The sequence below is a fragment of the Coenobita brevimanus genome, chromosome 52, assembly GCF_032717465.1.
Source record: "Coenobita brevimanus isolate Jiangsu-jjx chromosome 52, ASM3271746v2, whole genome shotgun sequence".
Lineage (NCBI taxonomy): Eukaryota > Metazoa > Arthropoda > Malacostraca > Decapoda > Coenobitidae > Coenobita > Coenobita brevimanus.
In genome coordinates this window covers 6,221,665-6,244,721 of record NC_137005.1, presented here as the reverse complement: position 1 = coordinate 6,244,721, position 23,057 = coordinate 6,221,665, and the positions used below count along the sequence as shown (strand labels likewise).

Genomic DNA, 23,057 nt, shown 5'->3' with positions numbered 1-23,057 from the left:
TTGAATAACGTTATCTGGTCCTTGGGCTTAAGGAGTTGAGATGGATTTTGATCCATTCACCCTATGCTTTATCAGAACTGAATAAAATTATTTGGCATCATCCGGAATAAAGTAGAAAAAGATGTCCTTATGTCATTAGACTAAAGAGTTAATGCTCCACAGAATTATTGCCTCATTTTACCTAACATGTCATAATGACTTTTTTTTTTTTTCCAGAAAAATTAATTGCATGTGTTACATTAGATACTGAAAATTACAAGTCATTAGAATGGCATTTTTCAGACAAACACAGGAAATTAAAAACTATCGCTGTTACCTCCAGTTCATGATTACGTAAAGTACAGTAAAAGCTTGATATAACAAACACGGGATAAAACGGAAGCTTGAGAAAACGGAACAACTTTTTTCTGTAAGGTACTCGCAACATACTGGAAGTTTTCCATTCTGTCACGAGGCGTCGTGTTTCCGTAACGGAAACAAGCCGGTTTGTCCGTGGCTGTGGACAAATTGTGATGCACAAGTCATATCCCCTCCATTTGGAGGTGAGTTTTTTACTGTTTTATTTGTTATTATTATTGTATTATTATTATTATTGTGGGTTGTGACTGCTCCGTGTGTATAATTATGACTAGTATAGGCAGCATATCTGTTTGTAACAAAAGAAGCTAGTTAGTGGCAACTGTGTATAGGCTTCAGGTCACGAGTTAGGGAAGAAATATCGGAAAAATAGCAAATTTCCAGAAAATTCCGTTCCATCTCTGGTTTTGGAATGGAAGCTTGAAAAAGCGGAATATTTGATAAAACGGAATAGGGGTTGGCTGAATTATTCCGTTATATCAAGCTTTTACTGTACGGTAATGGCAGTTTTAAAGAATTATGGATGTACTCTTGTTTATGATAAATGAAAGGGGATTTCTAGCCCATGTATTCAACCGTAGCATAATAGTGTAATGTATATATATAGTCTATCTATCTATTGCCAGACTCCTCAATCCCGTTTGGGGTGGCCACAAACAAATCGCCTCCAAGTCGCCCTGTCCCCCGCCATTTCACTGCCCTGCTCCCAACTCACACCCCCCTCTCTCATATACCTCTCCACCCCATCCCTCCATCTCATCCTCGGCCTCCCCCTCCCTTTTCCCCCCTCCACCTCACTCACATACACTCTCTTCGTCAGTCTTTCACCCTCCATCCTCTCCACGTGGCCAAACCACGTCAGTGTGTTCCTCATAACGCTCCCTGTCACATCCACATCAACACCACAACGTTCCTTTATATCCTCATTCGTCAGCCTATCTCTCCATGTGACTCCACAGGCTCCTCTGAAATAACTCATATATATAGTGTATATATATATATATATCCATTACATTCAACTAGGATTCATGTTGATCTTGTGCTTAACAAGTACTGGCATACTGTACTGGAGAGTCATTAACAAGAGTGCACCCTGATCTGAAAATATTTGAATTACCGGTAAATTGCTTGAAAATGTTTCTGGAGTGCTATAGTGTTATGATTGTAAGGGTCATTGAGTACAATAAGCTGTTGCCAAAAAACGGATGTGTTATATACTGATAAATTTGTTGTAGTTTGTACAGTAATTCTTATTGATATTGTGGGGCAAAATTATGCCCTGATAAGGAAGTCTCTTACAACAGGTGTTCCGTGTTTCCTATAATATATTGCCTTATTTACGTAAATTGAGGTTTTTATCCAGCGGTGTAAAAGTTAAGAATATTTGGATGGTAAACTTTTGTTTTTCATGCTTTGATGATTCATCAGTACAAAGACCAGTGTAGAGGTTCACCATGATGCTGTTGGCATCCCTACGTCAAGTGGGGTTGGTGGAGGATTAGTGCCCCTCCCTGTAAAACAATAAACTCTAAGCCCTTGGCCACCCTGTCTGGGATACATGGCGTCTGGCAATGAATGAATGAATGAATTATATCTGAATTCAGTATGATTGACAAGTTACTGTAAACATTTTGTTTTTGTCTTATTAAAGTACATTCATATCATCAGATTGTGGTATACATCATTATTTTTAAAAAATTATGCACAGTTTGCTAGTGTTTATGGTATTTGTACTGCTCATTGTTTCCTAATAGTTTGAGTCCTGACGCTTAACACTTTCTGCTTTGGCTGGCTGTATCCATTGTATTCTCTTAAGGATAAAAATTCTACAGCGGACTCTACCAAGGAGGTTCAGGGATTGTTATCAGATACTCTTAGCACACACTTCAGGTTTTGTACTTGCCTAGCTTAGTAGTATTATCATCACAAACAAACCTTGAAACAGCTTCAAATATAGAGATTTTCACCCTTAATGCAGATAAAAACTTCACACTGAGATGTGTTCATGAGGCTGGAAGTGTTAGTGATGTAATCGATATCTTGATAATCGCTGGGTCTTTGTACTAGGCAGTTGGTGTGATTTAGTTAGTAGCCTCAGATTTATGAGTGCAATTAGTGTGTTTTGCCTTATATTACACTGATTAATTTCATACCACCTCAGACTGCAGTAGTTGCATGTCTTGTTGCTTTGATGAGATGGCATGTTCAGTGTAGTAATAAAGCTACCAGATTGTTTTTTTCTTTATTTTTCCTAAGTTTGAATTTGCCATTTATTAGAGGTGTAGTGCAATATCTTCCCCTTAGTTTGCTACACTACTGTATTTGTAATTAGAAGATATATAGATTGCCAGTTCTTGAGTTATGTATGTGTTGTATGTCAGCTTCTTGTGCCACTTACCTCAAAACCCATTCAGCCCAAGGACATCTTTTTCCATTGTGTTCTTGCCATATCTTGATGATTTTATTCAGCTAATGACAGACAGAGAACAGGGTGACATTGATGTGTTCATGGCCATCCCCTCTCAGATTAAGTTATCTGGTTCATTGGGTAGACTTTTCTAACTAGAGAGGTTAGATACAGCTTTAATAAATTCCCTCTGATCGAGAGGTCTTTCTTAAGTTGAATAAAATTGCCTGATAGCAGCAAGAACAAACTGAAAGGGAAGTCACTTGAATTCGAGGGGTTAACGTTACTTACTCAGTCCATATCCCCTGTGTGCTTCTGTCACAACTCAATACCTTACCAAATCTCTTCTTGCCATAGCTTGTTGCTTTGGCCAATGTGTTCTGTATTTCTTATTCAGTTTACTTTGAATATGATATGCTTTATGATTATACATTATACCTGTGCACATTCCTCCTTATAAGGAAGTAGATTAATTATAGTTGGTTTCCATAATCCACCTTCTGTCGGTTATGCATAGCAAAACTTTCTAGGCTCAGTACTGGAAGTGCAGATCAACATAATGATGGATAGAATGACAGTGGATAAAGGGCAGAGAACTAAATTCTCTAATATAAGTAGATCATCATTAACATTTTGATCCAGTATCCCAAGTACACAATTATACAGCTGAGAGAGGGAGAGGTTGAGGTGCATTATTATTTGGGATATGAGTTGGGAAAACAACTACTGCTGTACAGATTTACCTTTCCTTCTGAATTGTTAGAACTATGGGCCAACTTGCAACATAAGTGTTAAGTTGTTGTAAGTGAATCCCAGTCTGGATGAGCAAACCTGATGAATGATTGTGGGTTACCCCATTCTGTGCTAATACAGTGAGAGAACAATTTCTGTTTTTGCTCCTCTGTCCCTGTACATTTTCTTTTAAAATGCATAAGTTACATGTAGCATACAGTACTATCTGCTCAATTCTAAGGGATAAATAAAAAAAAGTATGATCCGTGGCACATTGAATTGAAGGCAGGCTTATTCTTATTGCTGAGACGGGCAATTGGAGTGGCAGAGGGTCTTATTCTCATTGGCACTGGAGACTGCATTATCATTTCTGTAACAAACTGTTTTTGCCAATTACATCATCCAACAGGCAGCTGAGGAAGAAATGATGATAAAGATTCTGAAACCAATGAAAATACGACTGATAATGTGTGTGTAGAAGTACGAGTTGCCAACAGATATGGATTCTGTAAGTATGCAGATATAAATAGGATAAAAATAACAAGTATAACCTATTCAGACATGCAGCCAACTTAAGTTTGTGTATTTTATTTACTTTATTCTAGCTACCCCTACATTATTATTTTTTTCCTACTTTAGGGACACATCTAAGTCTTAGTAGGTTAAACAAATTTCATTACAAGCTGATCTAAAGCTAACTTAATCATTTTACTGTGGCTACCATCATGTGATTTTGTCGACCTTTTAGAACGACTTTAGTTTTTAAATGAATATGGATGCAAAGCTCCAGCAGAAATTACTAAATGATCAGGCTTCCAAAACATTAAGATTTATGTGACACATGTTTGTACAGTATATAAAAATATTTCATGCCATAACAGTGCAGGAAATGTTTGGTGTACTTTCACTGAATATTTTTTTGATAGTTCTGCTTTCGGATTCTTCATTTCCTCTTTCTGGATTTTACCTACCCTAAATTAAGGTTAGAATGATGACAGTGTCTGTAATGTATTTGTGATTACACTAATTATTATAACTGCTGATCTTAGTACAAAGCATCTACAGTATAACAGCACAGGGAACAGTTTAGATATTACAAAGCATGGATAAAGCTGTAATAGGAAACCTCTTGTGTAAAATTTGGAAAATTTATATGAACATATTGTAACACCATAGTCCTTCCTACTAGGAGTATCTTAATCTCTTCTTGGCTGTGATTATTTTTTTGTCAGCAGAATGATATTGGAGTTTTTTTTCATTCATGGCCAGATGCCATAATCCCAACCGGGGTGGCCAAGGACTTAGAGCTATTTGTTTTACAGGGAGGGGCACTAATCCTCCACCAACCCACGTGATACGTAGGGAGCTAACTAGAGTAAAATACAAGCGTCACATTTCTCTGCCACGGTGCTAACAGAGGTAGTATTGTCTCTCTGTTATAATGGGTTTCTCAAAGCAGTATTTAATTGTCTGACAGCTGAAATAAACTACAAAGCTCTTAATGCTTAAGCATTGCAATAGGATATCTTTAACAACAGTGCTGCATAAAATTGTTTCGATGTCGTGTATTACTTAGTTCCCCCACTTTAAATGAGCTGTATGCTGAATTAAGCCACTTCTAAACACTAACAAGAACATTAACCCCTTCAATCTGAGAATGTGATTAGTAAGTCATTCTTGCTGCTACCAGATTACTTTATTTAGCTTAGGAGAACACCCTAGTGGTAAAAGAGTTGGTGGAGGCTGTAATAAAAAAGCCTCTCCTTAGCTGAATACAATCATCTGGAGACTGCAAAACCAAACTTTACAAGATGTCATCACATTGAGGGATTAAAAATTTTGCCCTGTACTAAGTGGGTTATTTCAGATAATTTTTAATGTCTCTTATTTGGCAGATCTCTCTGAAGGTGAAAAACTTATTCTAACCATAGCAAGAACAAATTATTGAGGTCATTTCTACTGAAGAGGTAAATTATATTATTTTCACTAATACCAGACATTTAGCTGAGGCTTCCTCCAGAGAGTTAATACCTACAATGAAGGGGAGAACAGTGGCTCCCTTTAAGTCTAAGGCCAGTTTTCACCTAGGAACATAATTCTGGCTACTGACAAATTTTTTATTTGGTGTAAAAGGGATCTATCTGCTTCCGGTGATAAAACTACTGTACTATAGTAGCATTAACTTTTTCATACTGATTGTCACAAGTATTTTGTTCTTGTATCCACCAAGTAATTATATTCATCTTAGGAGTGACCAGTAGGCTTGAAGGGTTTAAGAACATGAAAGCAGTAGGGAAATTCAAATACAGTACATCGCTTTGTGCTAGTATATCTGTAATGTATACTGTATTTGCTAATTCATTATTTATTGCTTACTGTTGACTAATTTTGTGCCTCTTGCTTTCAGACCAGGAGCACAGGTTACTCTCCTCAGTACCACCCAGCCTCTTCGTCCTCTCCTCCTTCCTCATACTTATGGTTGCCAGCCACCTTCATAAATCCTCATGACACCAGCAAGCACCTCCAGGCTAGACAGGCAGGCATACCTATGGGCAGGTGGGAAGGCAATTAAAGACAGGTAGGCAGGCACACTTATTGATGAACTGGTAAGGAGGGATGTAAAGAGAGATGGTGATAGAGGGGAATGAAGTAGGAAAAGAAATAGTAAGAAGGAAAACAAAGTAAAGGACAGATAGGTAGGTGCATGTACTGATAAAATGGCAAGGAGTGATGGAAAGAGATGATGACACAGGAAACAGTGAGATAGGAAGTGCGAAAAGCAAAGAAATGAGTTACATCTAGAGGAGAGTCACAGGAATGAGAGCGTAAATTGAAGAACTGGTTAGGAGAGATGGTGACAATAAGCTCTGATGATGTAGAAAAATGGAAAGATAAAGAAAGTAGGTAGGCATATGAGAGACAGATGGTAAAATAAAAGAGAGACCGATAATTGTTACATAGAAGGACAGGGAAGCAACAGAGGTAAGAAAATGAGATGGGCTGGAAGATCAGAGTGAGAGTAGGTGATATACAAGTGGAGGAAAAGGAGAGCAGATCACAAATCGATATGGTAAAAAAGGAATGTTAAAGATAAGCTGGTAATTGTATCAACGAAGGGGGAGGAGACAGCTTGGTTCTCAGACAGCACTTGTAAAATTGTTGTATGTGATCACACCCACAGCAATCTTGGAGCAAGACTTGGGGTCCATACTTTTTAAACCCAGCTTAAAGTACTATACGTTTATTTAAAAAGTGTTAGTGTACTTGTCTTATAAAACAGTATGACTTCAGACAGAAGTTCTTGTAAAATGCGCTATGATTCTACCCCCATGCTGGGAAACCTGCATTAATGAGAATACAGTACATTGCTCGCTTGTCTTTTCCTTGTCATTATTGTTTTCATATGTACATCCGAATGATAAAAGAGAAAACTTGAAACATCACAAGCTATATTATGTAGGATATCACTGTGTACATAACCTCACAATGAACTGACCCCAAAACACTGGAATAAAACTGTTACTTTTTGGATCTGGAGCCTGCTAAATGGAGGCAAGAAGCAGCAGACTTCTCAGATACTAATGGATTCAGGGTTGGCAAATGTCCCACACTGAGTTTCAAAGGTATGGCCTTTGGTTCTTTGATCTCAAGAACTAATATTGTATGGCACTGAAGCTAACTCTTAAAATTCTTATACTGTAAGCCCTTTTATTTTATTTCTGATGAGGATGGTAGGTCATTAATGGACTGGAATTACTGGAATAGTAGAATCATTTTCAGTTTGGTATTCAGGAGAAAATTGCATCCCCTAGACAGCCAATGTTTCCATTTTTGACGTTGACCAGTAAAGCGTGAAGTGCTGTACTGTTGATGAAATACAAAGAATGGTGAATATTTGACTGCTTAGAAGAAAATTACATGCAGGCATGGAGTGGTACGTTTATTTACATGATACCTGATGAGGAAAAATCTTGTGTGAATAATTATTAATTATTATAAAAAAGTATAAAACTGATGGGATCATAGTGTACAAAGTACAATATGTGTTTATGATACTGTGATTTTCATTTGATGGGACAGACTTGTCACCTTGAACAGCATGGCACATATGAAGATAATAACACTGTAGTTTTGAAAATTTATAGTATTTGTATGTACTGTATACTAAAGCCCACAAGCTGCGTCACTGTATTGTATGTGTTTATGATACTGTAATTCTCATTTGATAAGGTAAACTTGTCACCATGAACAGCATGGGACATAAGATAATAAAACCATAGTTATAAAAATTTATAATAATTGTATGTAAACTAAGTAAAATACACAAAGTATATCATTATTGCTTCACTCTGCTGTATTAATGAAAATTTTTATTTTGAGTACTTTATGTTGCTCATACTTTTCATTCTGGTTTGGGAAGGAACTATGTAAACTTGTCCAGATATTATCCTTTCAGAATTCAAGGGCTGGGCACCTGATGGTTTTGCTTATCTCTTTCAGAATATTTTTTTAACATTACTTCCATCACTGCATCCTCCTGTCATTCTGTCCACCATCCTCCACACAGACCATTAGTGTGCTGCTCTTCTGGGTGCAAAAAAACATAGTGAATATGAAAGGATTTCATGTTTTAATATTTCTTTGTTTTTATTTATTTAGTGGTAGGTGGGGGCACTCACCATCCACTCACTCAATGTAGTGCTGCTCTCAGGTGACTGCCCTTTCCTCTCTTCCTTCCTTCATCTTCGGTCTTTCTTTTCTTCAGTCTTTTCTCTTCCTTCTGTTTATGGGTGACTACACTGAGTGACAAGCCAAATGGTTTCCGGTACACCAGGAAACCATTTACTATGATGGGTGGTAACCATATAACCAAATTATGGCTCCTGGTGGTTTAGTGGGTAATTAAGGTGCTCCAGTCAGATCAAGCCTGGGCAGGCTTATATCCAAGGGGTAGTTGGGGTTTATTGCTCACATAATGCCACTCAGGGATGAGTGAGTCTGGTCACTCTCATCTTAAATGTCAGGACCAACTTGCCTAGCCCCAGGCTCCTATGCTGCTCATGGGCAGCGTAGGATTGGATGATGGATGGATGGATGAATAATCTCAAAGAAAGGAGTTGTTCATATGCAAGAAACTCATATAAAACCTCTGAGGGTTAATGTTCCCTAATGAATGACTGAATTTAAATGCTAATAAACACTAATACTGTAACTGTCATTGAGGTACACTGTATGCATCTTTTCATTCATACATGTCCAGTTATTTTATAGCTCATTTTACATAGTATGTTTTTAGGTTTCAATTGCTTATGCAGTACTTAATGTCATTGAAGTTTTCAAGTGAATTCAGGCTTTTACAAATCCAGATGTGCACATTCCTACATCATGGTGGAGAAAGATCACTTATCTTTTTTCCATTTGCCCTTTCATTGCACACTAAAACGGTGAGAGTGAGTCAGGAAACATTCTTTAAAAAATCCTGCCCATACCCATGAAAAAAAAGTACACCTCAATCATGGAGCCTACTTTTCAGGTGTAAATAGGAAATAATTGAGGTGGTATCTGAATAAATGAATAAATATATGAGTACACTGGAACTTGGTGCAGTGCTACTGCAGTCAGTCAGTGCTGCTGTTCTGTCCAGTGCAGCCCTACCTATTCCTGTCACACTGCAGCTAGTAGCTATGTAACATTATTTCAGCTGTATCTGCAGTACATCCACCAGCAAAAGAATAGGATGTTGATGGTAAAAGAAGAGGCAACAGACGAATGAATTCATGAATGTACTTTTCTTTTCTTGCTTGCCACGTTAGGCTAATGTCTAGATGGAGTAGGAAACTTCATAGCTTGTCCTCTTCAGCGATATATTTTGCATACTCCAATTTAGCATTCTTCTGTATGTTATTTATATTGTTTTAATGATGCTGGTGATGTATATTATCCCATTGTGACACTGATATTACTGGGTGGCTCTACTTCCCAGTTAGACAAGTGTCCCTCATCTCCTTTCCTGTTGTCTGCAAGGGAGATGTCATACTGCAGGAGAAGGCAGCTCCAGACTGCAGTTTGCCAAATTTACATTCAGATGAGCCTGGGTTGCAGCAGCAACAGCATCATTTTAAGAATTAGCATGGAAGTTTGCATCAATAATATACAAGGGGATATTGAAGGATAAATGTCCAGAAAAAATTGCTAAAGAATAAATGTTACAAAATCCTTAGAGCCACTTAGAATATGACTCTTTGTTCAAAGCCATCACAACAGTCAAGCATTAGGGAAGGTTTTGAAGTAATTTTACAAAGGTACTCGAGTTGCATCACTCCTCTCCTTGACCTATAACTGTGCCAAGAGGGATATTTCACACTGATAAACCACTATGTGCAAATAAAGGTCAAAAAGAAAATGCCTTATTCTTAAGTGTAGTAATGACTTTCAGGGAGCATAAAAGGCAGATATTTTGTTTAGTTTTATTTTGTATAATCAGCAAAGGAACTACTGCCAGATGCAGGTCAGTCTTACTATGTGATTGGGTTATGTTCATGGAAAACCAATTGGATCATGATCAGTCATGTATCAATTATAGGGTTCATTGCAATCATGTAAGGAAAATTGGCAATTGTATATTGAAAAATGGTGCTTCGTAGGGGATTGTAGCAAATTGTATGTAAGAAAATGGTGATCATATATCAAATAGGTGCTAAAATGTTAAGCTCATTAAAGTGAACACTCGTATAATGACTGATCCTTTAACATGGGTGACCTGTATTAGGAGTGGGTAGTTACTTATGATTATCACAAAAAGAAGAGGAATGAATATTGCATGTAAATCAAATTCTCCTTCATGCTTAGAAAAAAAATCGACATGGATAAATGTGGCTGAAACAAGCAAGCACCAGGAGCTATTACTTCAGCTTGCCATTGTTTAAGAGACAGTTCTGATCACAATCCTTGCCAGTACAGAAAGTCATCATCGAAGATCTTTTTTTTTTTTCTTTTTTTTTTTTTTGTCAAATAATTTACAGAAAATTACCAAACAATATTCCATTGTTCCCTGCAGCTTAGAGCTAATATGAAAGTTTCCTCCAATTTACATTAAACACTACAGACTCTCAAATCTGAAATGCTTAGTTCCAAAGGTTTTATGGAATGTGGAATATTTTGGAAAGTGGAACCATAATAATAACTATGAGAAAATCATATACAGTAATAAACAGTCTAGAACACAGTGAATAGTAAATTAAATGAATGATCATACATTAGTAACTTATCATTTGTATATTTAAACATGCCTACAAAAGAATTTTGTCTTCAGATATGCATTGAATATGTAAGGACACGTGATGTTAACCTCCCTCCATAGCACGAAAAAGATTTGGAAAAGTGGAGGTTTTTGAAAATTGAATTTTAAGGTATGGGAATTTGTACTGTAGTGTACTTCCAGTTGTATTAATTCTCCCTCTGTCATGTTTTTTTCCCCTGTGTCCTTGCTTTCTGGCCCCAACCTCCTCCACCTATGGGTGGAAAAAAAAAAAAAGGTGGGATGACATTATGATGATGATGATGATGATGATACCAGCCATTTGGAAGAAGCTGTGATATAAAGGAACATGTCTCCAACTTATAACAGTGACCGCCTGTATGGGCACCTGTATATGCTTATAACATAGAGTTCATAGTTATTTTTTATTGTGTCCAAAGGCTACAATTATGAAGGATGGAATATTAGGAATCTGAAATAAAAGGGCTTACTGTAATAATTATTTTTAAAATGTCTGTGTAATATGCTTAATTCTTTTTAACATTCAACTGTACTTATTAAAAAGAGTCAGTTTTACTAATATTTGAAATTGAAAGATTTCACAGTAAAATATCTGGCAGCATATCTTCCATGTAGTCATAAAGAAATTTAGTCAACTGAGATTGTATTGATTAAGTTATTGACTCTTTTAGTGGTCAACAATCATAGTGTACACTAAATATTAGTAAATGACATCCTTCTTTTTCATTAGTAAGGATATAAATTTGTAGATACTTTACTGTATTTGTGATGGTAGCATAATATTGTCCTCGTGCTATTTATGATTCACTGTAATATTGAAATGTACAAATCTTTTTATATAAAATTACAATTTTCAAATAAGTTAATTGCTTTTCATTCCTTCTGCCATGGTTCATATTGAATTTTCCTTTTAGTTTGGCATCCAAGGTTGCTTTTATTACAGGAACAGTTATCCTAGGTCTTAAACTTCAATTTGTAGAAGGTAAGAACAAATCACAACAAATCATTTGAAAATACTGTAACTGCTTCTCTTTGGAACTCATTTTCCCGGATTAGTTTTCCCTCAAACTTCAACCCACAGCAACTCAAGTCCAACTGTTACCGATTTTTTATGAATGGAGGACATCTGTAGCCCGGTGTACGTTTTTTTTTTTCCACTTAATTTGTTATTCCATCCTCCTTTCATCTTTTGTAAAAAAGGCTAATCTTATTCTGTATTGTTCCATTTAAGGTGTAGGGCCCTGTGGATGGGTCAGGTGGAGAACTGAGGTGATAGCACATGCACCTTCCCCTTTTTCATGACGCTTAAGAATATCTAGCTTTACTTCTAGAGAGACAGTTTTACGCACACACTTCATGGGAACATCACCAGCACCAACACTAGCAGGCTGCTTACTACCCCGACTAGGGCTTCCACTAGCACCAGCACTAGCCCCACCACGTGCAGCACCCTTACCAGACATGATTACACTTATTTAGGCCAAAAAACACAAAATCGCACTCCACACACGATTTGTATCACTGCTCTACTCACGGCACTGCTTTTTTCTCAGTTATGATGCACTACGATAGCGGCTTGTGTAACATTGGTGATGCAACACGATGTGTGGTGGGCGGGTGTAAGAGAGTTCCTCTCTCTGAGATGGCTGGTGCGAGAAGAACAATATGGGTGAGCATGGGGTGAGTGTTGGCTGTGGGTCCTGTGCAAGCGTTTCTGTGCATCCTGGGAGGCGGGCAGGCTCAGCTGGGTGTCGGAACAAGCGTGGTTCAAAATTTCAGCCTATCGCCTGTGGACATGATGTCGGAAGGCCCATTGTTAAATTGGGGTGCGGCCATCGTCTAACGTGGTATGGTGGTATTTGTACCCCCATTGCTAAAATGAGGTATTGCATCTAAGGGTATCGTATATCGGGGTACTACTGTATTTAGCTTAGCTCTTTGCATTATATAAATGGTATAGAAAGAAAAGCTTTCTTCTTGTATAATTCCACAGTCCCAAAAGACTGGATGAGCGTTATATTATAATCATCGGGTGTTTTTTGTTGATCGTGCATATCATAAATATCCTTAAGAGAATGAAGATAAAGTTTTAGTAGAGATAATCGGATTATAAGCAAATGGTCAGGTGAAGGGGTTAAATTAATCAGAGAACAGCCCAACACCTTTCCATGGACACCTCTAAATAATCCCTCATTAACCCTTTTAATACAAGAAGCCTTTCTCAGATTGAACAATATTGTCTTCCAGCATCTCTACCCTTCTCCCAGCATCCTTACCCCTTTCACACCATCAATACCCTCCCATACTATCGTCAACCTTCCCCCAGCATCCATACCCTGCTCACACCATCCTTAACCCTTCCCCAGCATCCTTACCTCTCCCCAAGCATCCCCACCTCTCACCAAGCATCCCAACCCTTTCCCCAATACATGTGTTCCCTTCCCTCTCTCAGAATCCCTACTTCTCTATTAGCCGTAGCATCCGTTGACCTCCCCCAGCTTTCTACTCTGCCTCCAGCATCACTATCTCTCTCCTAGCAACCCACCCCCTACCTCAGCATCCCTATCCTTCTCCCAGCATCCCTACCCCTTGCCCATCATTCTTACTTCTTCTCCAGCATTCCTACCCCTTCCCCAGCATCCCTCTACCCCTTCCCCAGCATTTCTACCTCTTCCCCAGCATATCTACTCCTCCACCATCCTTACCCTTCTCCCATCATCCCTACCCTTTGCCCATCATTTTTACCCCTTCTCCAGCATTCCTACCCCTTCTCCATCATGCTTACCCCTCCCCCAGCATCCCTACCCTTTCCCCAGCATTCCTACTCCATCCTGTTAGTAAACTCACAACACTAGGAAATTTTGTTTTGACGGTGTTCAATTTGTTTAAGTTAGACCTCGTCATTTAATCATTTTCCTACGGGGTTAATACGAGAAAATGCTATCGGTTCCAAGGCTTCGGAAGCCGGGTTCACTTCCAGATGAACCTGGGAGCTACGGTCACCAGGCTGCTGCTGCAAAGTATCTTGGAAATGGGATAATTTGTCCTAATTTTCTATAAGCGTGAAATTTCCGAAACGCAAACCTCAGATGGGACCAATTATAGGCAAGATACTATGATACATTACTGTAGATTCGTTTGGAAATAAGAAATGAACATCAATCAAGTACAGTCACTTCGAAAATTACGAAACTGGGTTGCGAGCGACAGTCCTGAAGTTGAGAGTACAGCATCCTGAGCGTGATCTCGACGCGTTTGAAGTGTTTTTGCGCATGTGCTCGTTATCTTCCCGAATCTCCCTCAAATGTATTGCTGTAACCGTTGCTGAGTGATACCTCGTCAAACAATTATCCCAGAACTCGATGAAGAACTTGGGAATGGAGTCTGTGTTGAAACAAGTGTGTGTGCTGACGAGAGATGATCAGCCGCGGATGCTTGTGTTCCGTGATGCAAAGTTTCCCTCCTGTGATCGGTGAGTACAGTGTTGGCGTTGTAGTATTGTGGTGTATTTATTGAATAAGAAAAATTAATGTGTTACCTGTAATATTCAGACGATTTATGCTTTCTTTGCGATCAGCAGTATCGTTCGTTATTGTTTGTGCAGCTTGTTAGGACACTGCGTCGTTGTTTTGGTACTTTCACATTTTAGCGGCGCCACAGGTTTTATGACCATTCTTTCGATTAATTATATTGAAGAGGTGCACTCGGAAGGAGGTAACCAACCATTCCTGTTATAGATATGGTGTAATATTAGAAATATTTTTATCTAGAAAGTATTAGGCAATGTTCTTGTCCGCTGGGTTCTCTTAGCAATCCAATATTAGGCTACACAGTAGGGTTAGGTATATTATAAGGTATAAAACAAAGCACGTAATGAAATAACATTAAGTTGGGCTTTCAAAAGTGCTGTGGCCAATTATACGTATGAATAAATTACGCCACATTTCCCATGACATTACACCTAGACATTATAGACGATTGAATCAATGTTCTCATTTCGCGTTCATAAACAAAAGCGCATCGTTGAGCAGTACTGAATCCTTTCTTGCATGTATAAACATCCTGAAATGAGCTTCGATTTATCTAGTTGCAGTACTACATAAATACGATTCTAGACATCTATTGTTTTGCAAGGCGCCAATTTGGAGTTACCGAGTCAAAGTGTGGTATTCTCGGACATATTATTGGAGACTATCCGGTATTATAGAAGACCGAAATGGCTTGAATGACATTTTCGTCGCCTAGTTAAATTAATAAAACAGCTGAACGTGAAAAGTGTAATCGTAAAGTGAAATTTATTGACAATGAAATGTTTCGCTGCACTCAATGTTCCAGAATGTTCTTACCGTACCACACTGCCTGACAATGCAAACATTGGTACATTTAAGAAAACTAAGAATTTGTAACAATCGGACAGTGAACAATTTGTGTAATGAAGCTGAAATGACGCAAAAGAACTGCAATAGAATAGTTTTCATTTGAAACCTTGACGAAAGAGAGCACTTGCCAGCTTCTTGCCAGCTGTTGCCGCCCTTCATCACGCACATTAGCCTACTAAGGTAAGACGCGACTTTTTGATAGCGTAGGTCTGTGTTTGCTTAGGTTCATATATTCCATTGCTAGCACCCATTATAGTAAGACTGGCTGAACAATAATCTTATTCAATACTTATAATTGCAGTCTACACAGAAAAAAATTGGTTGTCACAAATGGAAATTACGTAGCCTTCGCGTAACCACTTTATACTAGCTTTGTAATTATGTGCACCAATAATTTCACCTACTTTGACGAGTAATATTTTCCTAGTTTCATTACGTACAGTTGTGTCACAAATACCTTACGATAAATTTTCCGTTGCAATGATTATATTTAGCTGTGGCGTGAGATTCTCTACACAGTTCAGTACTGCAACAGTTCATATCTAGCCTATGTACCGTAAATCTCTCTCTCTCTCTCTCTCTCTCTCTCTCTCTTCACGTGTTAAGTAATATCAATATATTCCTCTCACATCCTTTCGTATTCTCTCTCTCTCTCTCTCTCTCTCTCTCTCTCTCTCTCTCTCTCTCTCTCTCATAGTCTCTTCACGTGTTAAGTAATCTCAATAGTATTCTCCTTACATCCTTTCGTATTCTCTCTCTCTCTCTCTCTCTCTCTCTCTCTCTCTCTCTTTACTAGTCTCTTCACGTGTTAAGTAATCTCAATATTATTCCCCTCACATCCTTGCGTATTCTCTCTCTCTCTCTCTCTCTCTCTGTGTTTGTCTGTCTGTCTGTCTTTCGCTCTCGCTCTCAGTTTTTCACGTGTTTATTAATATCAGTGTATTTTCTTCCTCTTCATAGTCTTTCGTGTCCTCCCATTCTTCTCCTTTCCCACTTAGATATGTTCAGGGGTAGCAAATACAGGATCCTGGCCAGCTTACATGAAAAAAAGTCTCCCTATCAATTACCACAGATCACATAACTTTTTCGTATTTTTTCACTGTATTATTCACTCTGATTTTGCTGTGCAGTGTGTAGAAGCAGTACAAATGTAGAAAAATGTATATACAGTCAATCTTTTTCACAACTTGAGCTTAGAAATATTTATATATACTCCCCAGGGCTCTCCCTTTCATTCCCCGTATGTTCCCCCTCTATTTGGCTCATACCAAAGAGAATGGGAATGATTTCAGTGTTAGTGAGAACGGAGAGTTTTTGCGGATTCAGCGTCGTTCCCCCTAAACCATAGTTATTCTTTCAGAGCGTTTCATGTAAAACATGTAGCACTTCTTTCGTAGCGATTTTTTAATATGACACCTTAATAATGTTACTGATGTGTGTGTGTGTGTGTGTGTGTGTGTGTGTGTGTGTTTAATATGGACTGACAAGACTGACATTTAGGAGCAAATCTGGGCGAGAGAGAGAGAGAGAGAGAGAGAGAGAGAGAGAGAGAGAGAGAGAGAGAGAGAGAGAGAGAGAGAATCTGAAATGGGAAATCTGAAATGAAGGCTGTGGAAGTGGGGAACATAGATAGTAGGCCTATAATGGAGAAGAGGGATAAAGTTTGGTTGGCAGTATGAGTATGTATGAAAGTGTTTGTTTAGAGGGGAGAGTGAGAGCGCTAGTGGGTGAGATAGTCAGTCAGTCCTACTGTGTTTTATATTTTTATTACCATCTATAATTCTTTAAGATTATCCCACCTTGGAGAAGCGTACCATTTGGATTTTGACCTGCTGTTCCTCTCCGTGATATTCGTGATAGGCTAGTCGTGTACTTTCGGGATTAGCGGCGATCATGACCAACTCTTCTGGCAGTAGCTTATATTTTTTGTAACATTTCTGTATTTATAAATTCGTAGTTGGTAGAGAAATTTGAAGCCCAGCCTGATTATTTTTAACTACACGTTCTAATTCTCGGTCCTTGTAGTGTGATAATATATTCTTGTATCTGGTCATAAGGATAGATTGAGTATGATTTAAGGCTTAATTGTAGATACCATACCAGCGCACGTCTTTAGATCGCCTTAAGCTCAGAGACTTGATAGGTGACGTTGCTCCCTCAGTGCACCATTCTCGAACAGCTACAAAGGCACCATGACATAACCCATATCTCAGAACTCTGTCTTTTCTAACGAGATAGTCTGTTATATGAATCGATCAGTGCACATTTTCTATTGAAATTATAAGAAGCGATGTATGGGATTTCTTACTTTACTCTGGCCAACACCAAACTTACTCATTTTTGGAAAGACGTCCGTGGGCTCAAGAGGTTAATAATAGGCAAGTCCACTTAAATTGAAAACGGTATGACAAGGAATGTAGGCTAATGATAAAGTACCCTAACATGCACCGGCGCAACACGAACGATGAAGCGAAGACACTATTTATTTCGTATAGTCTAAGTAGTCAGTAACTAGTACACTAGACAGGTTGAGATATATAAGCTACCGACTTACTGACGTTTATTCTAGGCAAGTTTGACATCCATGGGCAGTTCCAGCAGCAGAAAAAAAAATAAGGATAAAAAAATAGCAGAACTTATTACTATAATGTCTTTAAGCAAGCAGAAGATACACTGATAAAAATTAAGCTTTTGTTATGGGGAAAAATGAATAATTACTTCACAAACCATTATTTGTTAGTGTTATTGTTTTGTACGCATCAGTTTTGTATGTTGTTTGATTAGGAGCACTTATAAATTTCAAAAGATTACAAGTTTAGTAGTGGCGATTGTCCTTGGCGAAGTTCAGCTGCTAGAACCTTCCTGTAGTTTGGTAGTTTTGAGGCTGGAACTGACCCTGGAAGCCCTGTTGTCCTCGGAAATTCTGTTGTCTCTGGAAGTCCTGTTGTCTCTGGAGGCTCTGTTGTCCCTGGAAGCCCTGTTGTCCCTGGAAGCCCTGTTGTCTCTGGAAGCTCTGTTGTCTCTGGAAATTCTGTTGTTGACGGAAACTCTGTTGTGGTTGGAAGGTTTGCTGCCGCTGGAAGGTCTGCTGTTGTCCCTGGAAACCCTGCTGTTGTTGCTGGAATCTCTGTTGTCCCTGGTAGCTCTGTTGCAGCTGCCCCTGTCTCTGCCTGTTGTTGAAATATACAGTAATTTATTAAACTGTCGCAAAGACCAATACCTAATACGGAAAATTATTAAACTGTCGCAGAGACCAGCGACAATGACGGTAAATTATTATTCTCTCCAACGACTTAAATATCGTTGCTGTCTTAAAAGAAAATTTTACGTTATTATAATGGAGTGTTAGAACCTATTTCATTCCTCGGTGACGTGTATATATTTTTTCTCATTGTATTCATATTTAGATCCCTGGAAACCGACGATGTCTTTTTAAATAATAGTAGATTTTTGTTTTCATGTTTATGCGATTTTAGTTACTTTGGGGCATTTCCTCGAGCAGTAATGGTTAGATATGGCCTTCATTATTCCTTTACTACTGATGCACTCGCCTAAGCCAGAGAAAATTGTCTGGTGGCAAAGAAAAAAAAAAAAGTAAGATCGTAGTGAAGAGGTTAAGCGCTACCGTCGTAGTAAGATCTCGAGAACTTCAAACCAAAATCACACACACACACACACACACACACACATCTACCATCTGTGTCTCACCTTGCAAAGGCCTCCTCAGCGGCTCTGATTTGGGCTTGGGCGTGTGGTGGGATGGGAGGCAGGATGGGACTTTCGGCACGGAAACCGTTCTCGTCAGCCGTGTACGTCACATCAACTGGCGTACCGTCGGGGGATGTGTACCTGGTGGCGGGGCAGGACTGTAAGATTTTGTATGCTGCAGCTCTTATTCTACCACTGAGCTACGTGAAGTAAACTTGAGAATCTCCGCTAGGCTAAGGTGAATGGACTGATTTTTTTTTTTCTCTAAATTTCTTTGTTTTTCCTTCCTGTATTCATATCTCTTAAGAAAACAAACACACACACACACAAACAAATGGCGACTCACGTGTAGGAGCCTCGAACTTCGAATGTTTCAGGGCCTGTCGGTGTGGCTGATTCCTCCCGCCTGGTGCCGTCAGCGGATTCGAACCTGCGACAACACAGTTAATTGTGAGTGAAATGCGAAAAAAAGGCCAGTATAGAAGACATGTGGCCATACCCTACATAAGAAGTGTAGATACTGAGGAGTCAGTAACAGTATTTTTTCTATTAAAGCATAAAATAAAAATTTTTGTCAGTGTCCATTTTTGTTACGTTATGTGAAACTGTTTTAGCAGAAATGGTTTGTGATTGTTTACTTCTTACATACACGAAGTTTCAGACACTTGGTCATGAATAATTTGAAAAATATCTAGTATGAAGTTGATTGCTTCTTAATAATGTATGGCCACACACTGTATCTAAGCTACTTCTTAGTACGATATCATATTTATCTGAACTTTGCTTCCGCAAAAAATCGCTAACATACTGAGGTCAGTATCGTGCAATGTCCAAATATAACTTCATGTACGGTAGAAGTTAAAGGATTAACTGTCGTTGTTGATAGTTTTAATCTCTGTCGATTTATTTCCCTGTCTGCCTGTGTCTTTGTTCGTGTTGATGTGCTTATTAGTACACTGTGGTTGCCATACCTGAAGCTGTATGCCCCTGTGGCGTCTGGTGCATTTCGCTCGTCGTACAGGATTTCCACCACCGGCTGTCTCGTCTGCAGGAGACTCTGGCTCCTCACCTGACCCTGAATCCTCTGCCCTTGACCGAACCTTCCTTGACTGAATTGGCCTTGATTGAACTGATCTTGACGGAACTGATCTTGACTGAATTGACCTTGGTTATGCTGGTCTTGGTTGAACTGGCGTTGGTTGAATGTGTCTTGCCTGAATTGGCTTTGTAGGTTTCGTCCTGGGGTAAACTGGACCTGACTGCTCTGCCTTTGGTTGAATCGGCCTTGGTTAAACTGTCCCTGTCCGTAAGGCCTTTGGCTGAACTGAGCAGCTGCAAGGCTGATGAACGCCAGGATCATTAACTGTGAAAGGAGGTTGTCTGGTTACTACTCCATTCGCCAGCTTAAGTACTGTGTTGCTCCGGCAATATTGGAAACATATTTTTGCCAAATTTCATGCAGTCGTATTGTAATATGGATCGATGGTGCACCAGTAATTCGATACTGTGAAGTACCTGTCCCAAGTGAAGTCTGTTTGCATATACAGTTATTATCATGTGCAAAAGAATACATATGTTTTAAGGGAAGTCAAAACCAGTATTTAGTTATTTAAATGTAATAAAACGTATTGCATCTGTAGTTTTATATAAAATCCCAATACGACATGCCGTAATTTTCCTTTATTTTTTTATTTTTTTTTTATTTTTTTTTTTGTACTGGATTAAGTACCTATATAATGAGTTAGAGGATGAAGTTAAAACTGGAAGTTACATCAGTTTTACCTTGCAATTAATATTAACCAGGCAGAACTAGTAGCACCAATAGAGGCTGGAGAAAACTCGAGCTTCAAGACTGAATTTTTTTACACTTAGTTTTAGCTAAAGATTTCAGTCAAAACTAACTTCAATAATTGTCTTGTTTGTGAGAAATAGGTGCTCCTGGTAGTTACCCACCAAACACATCAGTGAAAAAGTGATGTGTGAGGCGGCTTGTTCCCTTTGTTCGGTGATGGTGAACTATTAAGTGGATAATATTATACCCAGAACCCAGTGATAAGAAAATATCCACCTCCAATTCGCCTGATCACCCTGCTGAACCGGGAAGAGTGTGTGCATGGCAGAAGTGTGTTCAAACATTAGGTTGGTGTTTAATGTATAGTTTTATTTATTTATTTTTTGTCAAATGTTTTTTCCGCGAGGCTTGAGGTATGATTCGAACATTATAGTGTTTAATACAGTGTCCTACCTGTATTCATTGTGGCAATTCCCTAAATTTAATTTTGTCATCTTGAAACTAGTTTTGGCTAAAAAGTTCACCTAAAACGTGAATTATTATTATTATTATTTTTTGACACCAGATTTTCCCCACTATACTTTGGTGCAACTGGTTCTATCTAGGTAAAATTAGTTTTACACAAGTACATTGATTTTTACTAGTGTAAGTTCTGACTATTTTCCGGCTTTAAGTGCAATCTATCTGTCTGTATGTCTATCTGTCTACCTGTCTGGTTGATTTTGGTTAATAAGATAATTAATTTGTACTTGTTTTCGAGATGAATATTTGAATAATTCACATGTAAAAATTTCTCCACGAGCTTAAATAATGCTGGATGATCTCGGTGTGTGTTGTAACTCCCGACGTAAGACACGTGTGGTGAGTGTAATCCCTCCCATCGCTGATCGTAACTATCACCACTTTCCCGCGCTCACATAAAAACTTGTTGGGATGGGTTGAGAAGGGCTGGGGAAGATGTATGTAGCCTTTTCTTGACCTACTGCCCCGTTCTGCCCACCCCGCCCCGCCCTGCTTCATTCATGTGTGTGTGTGTGTGTGTGTGTGTGTGTGTGTCCGAGCACCTACCACTGTCACTTAATTATACACAGCTGTCTTCACGATTTTCATGCAGCTTTTTACCCTTCACTTCATTCTTCCATCTCATTCATGCATCCCATCTCACAAACATTTTTCCTCTCTTGGTATCTCCTCCCTCCAGCACTTGCACACGAACAAACATTCGTCGACAGTACTCTGTCAGCTTCAGAATTACGAACATTTCTCATTTCTACCCGTACAGCAGAGAGTATCCTTCTTTATACTTTACTCTCGTATTCTTTATATTAAAATCTATCGGTATCCCATATTATACAGCTTTCATGCCGTGTAACATCTTACATTGTCACAGTCAGCAGGGAAGAATTGTCTGCCTTTTATACCTTGATAGTAATTCCCACGGTTCCTTCTCGCCAAGTTCTGGAACACCTACGTCTCCCACTGTTTCATCTTTACCCCTTCACACTAAAACCTGCCCTTTGTCTCCAAAACCTGTTACTTCCAGACTCCCAGTGTGTACCGACCATGCTCCTCTTCCTCTCCCTTCTGTCCATCACTTCCCCTTCTCTTTTACTCTTGTATCTCCCACCAGCCGTTCTCCTCTTCCTCTCTATTCTCTCAAGCTCTTCCCCTCCTCTCTTCCTCCTGTACCTCCCGTTCCTCATTTCCTTCACCACCACCATCATTTTCCCTCCCGAACCTGCTGCATCCCGAATCCAACTTTCCCTAGTCCTCTTGTAATTTCATCTCTCCAAGCCCCTTCTTTCCCTCATTCCCTGTACCCTCCTTTCCCATTCCCTTCATCATCTCCTTCCCGCCAAAGCCTACTGCTTTCAGAATCCTATTTTTCGTTGTCCTCTATTAACATATTCCCTCCAATACTTTCCCTTCCCGTCTGTCACCTGTCTCTCCCTGTCCTCGCTTCTTCTAACTCGTCCTTTCCATCGTTCAGTGCCTCCTTACTTACCCCTTCTCTCCCAAACCTGCTGCTCCCACCATCTCATCTTTCCAGCATCTTTTCCTTTCCGTCTTCCATTCTCTTCTACACCTGTCTGTACTGTCTTTTATTCCCTCATCACCTGCCTCCTGCATCCAAAATCTGGCTTTCCCATCTAATCACCCTGTCTCCTATTCCTCCAACATTTTCCCCATGTAAGTCGACAGCAACCCCTTCTCCTGTACATCATCCTCACCTCACCCTACTTTACCCTTGACTGTCTACTTTATAACTGCCTTCTCGCCGCTCTCTAAGCTTACCTGCTCTCTCTTTAAAATCTCTCTCTTATTAATGCGATGCTCGGTTGGTTCAAGAGATTGTGGAGGTTCCCGTGAGACCAAGTGAATGGCAGGTGTGTGTGTATGTGT

General features: G+C 39.1%; 2 protein-coding genes across 2 annotated transcripts in view; one reads left to right on the top strand and one right to left on the bottom strand.

The window, feature by feature from the left end:
• The window catches only part of LOC145400382 (glycerol kinase-like), a 41,925-nt gene extending 35,795 nt beyond the window's left edge, over positions 1-6,130 (top strand). The window contains exon 12 of the mRNA XM_080272897.1: positions 5,904-6,130. Coding sequence (XP_080129023.1) covers positions 5,904-6,004 — 101 coding nt within the window. The 3' untranslated portion in view covers positions 6,005-6,130. The remainder of the gene's footprint in view (positions 1-5,903) is intronic.
• An 11,105-nt stretch (positions 6,131-17,235) lies between these two features.
• Positions 17,236-20,222, bottom strand: LOC145400440 (uncharacterized). The gene is made up of 5 exons (XM_080272955.1): positions 19,834-20,222; positions 19,209-19,292; positions 18,863-19,003; positions 18,050-18,324; positions 17,236-17,333 (listed from the first exon to the last, which is right to left on the bottom strand). Exons 1-5 carry the CDS (start codon positions 20,220-20,222, stop codon positions 17,236-17,238), a joined length of 987 nt encoding a protein of 328 aa, XP_080129081.1.
• Positions 20,223-23,057: the final 2,835 nt, after the last annotated feature.

Bases quoted from the DNA above. Each gene is read 5' to 3' on its own strand.
- LOC145400440 (XM_080272955.1), bottom strand. From the start codon at position 20,222: ATGATCCTGGCGTTCATCAGCCTTGCAGCTGCTCAGTTCAGCCAAAGG. The intron at 19,004-19,208 runs GTGAGTCGCCAT...CCCCGCCACCAG, and splicing joins GAAGTTCGAGGCTCCTACAC to GTACACATCCCCCGACGGTA. The intron at 18,325-18,862 runs GTGAGACACAGA...TTTCAACAACAG, and splicing joins GCTGAGGAGGCCTTTGCAAG to GCAGAGACAGGGGCAGCTGC.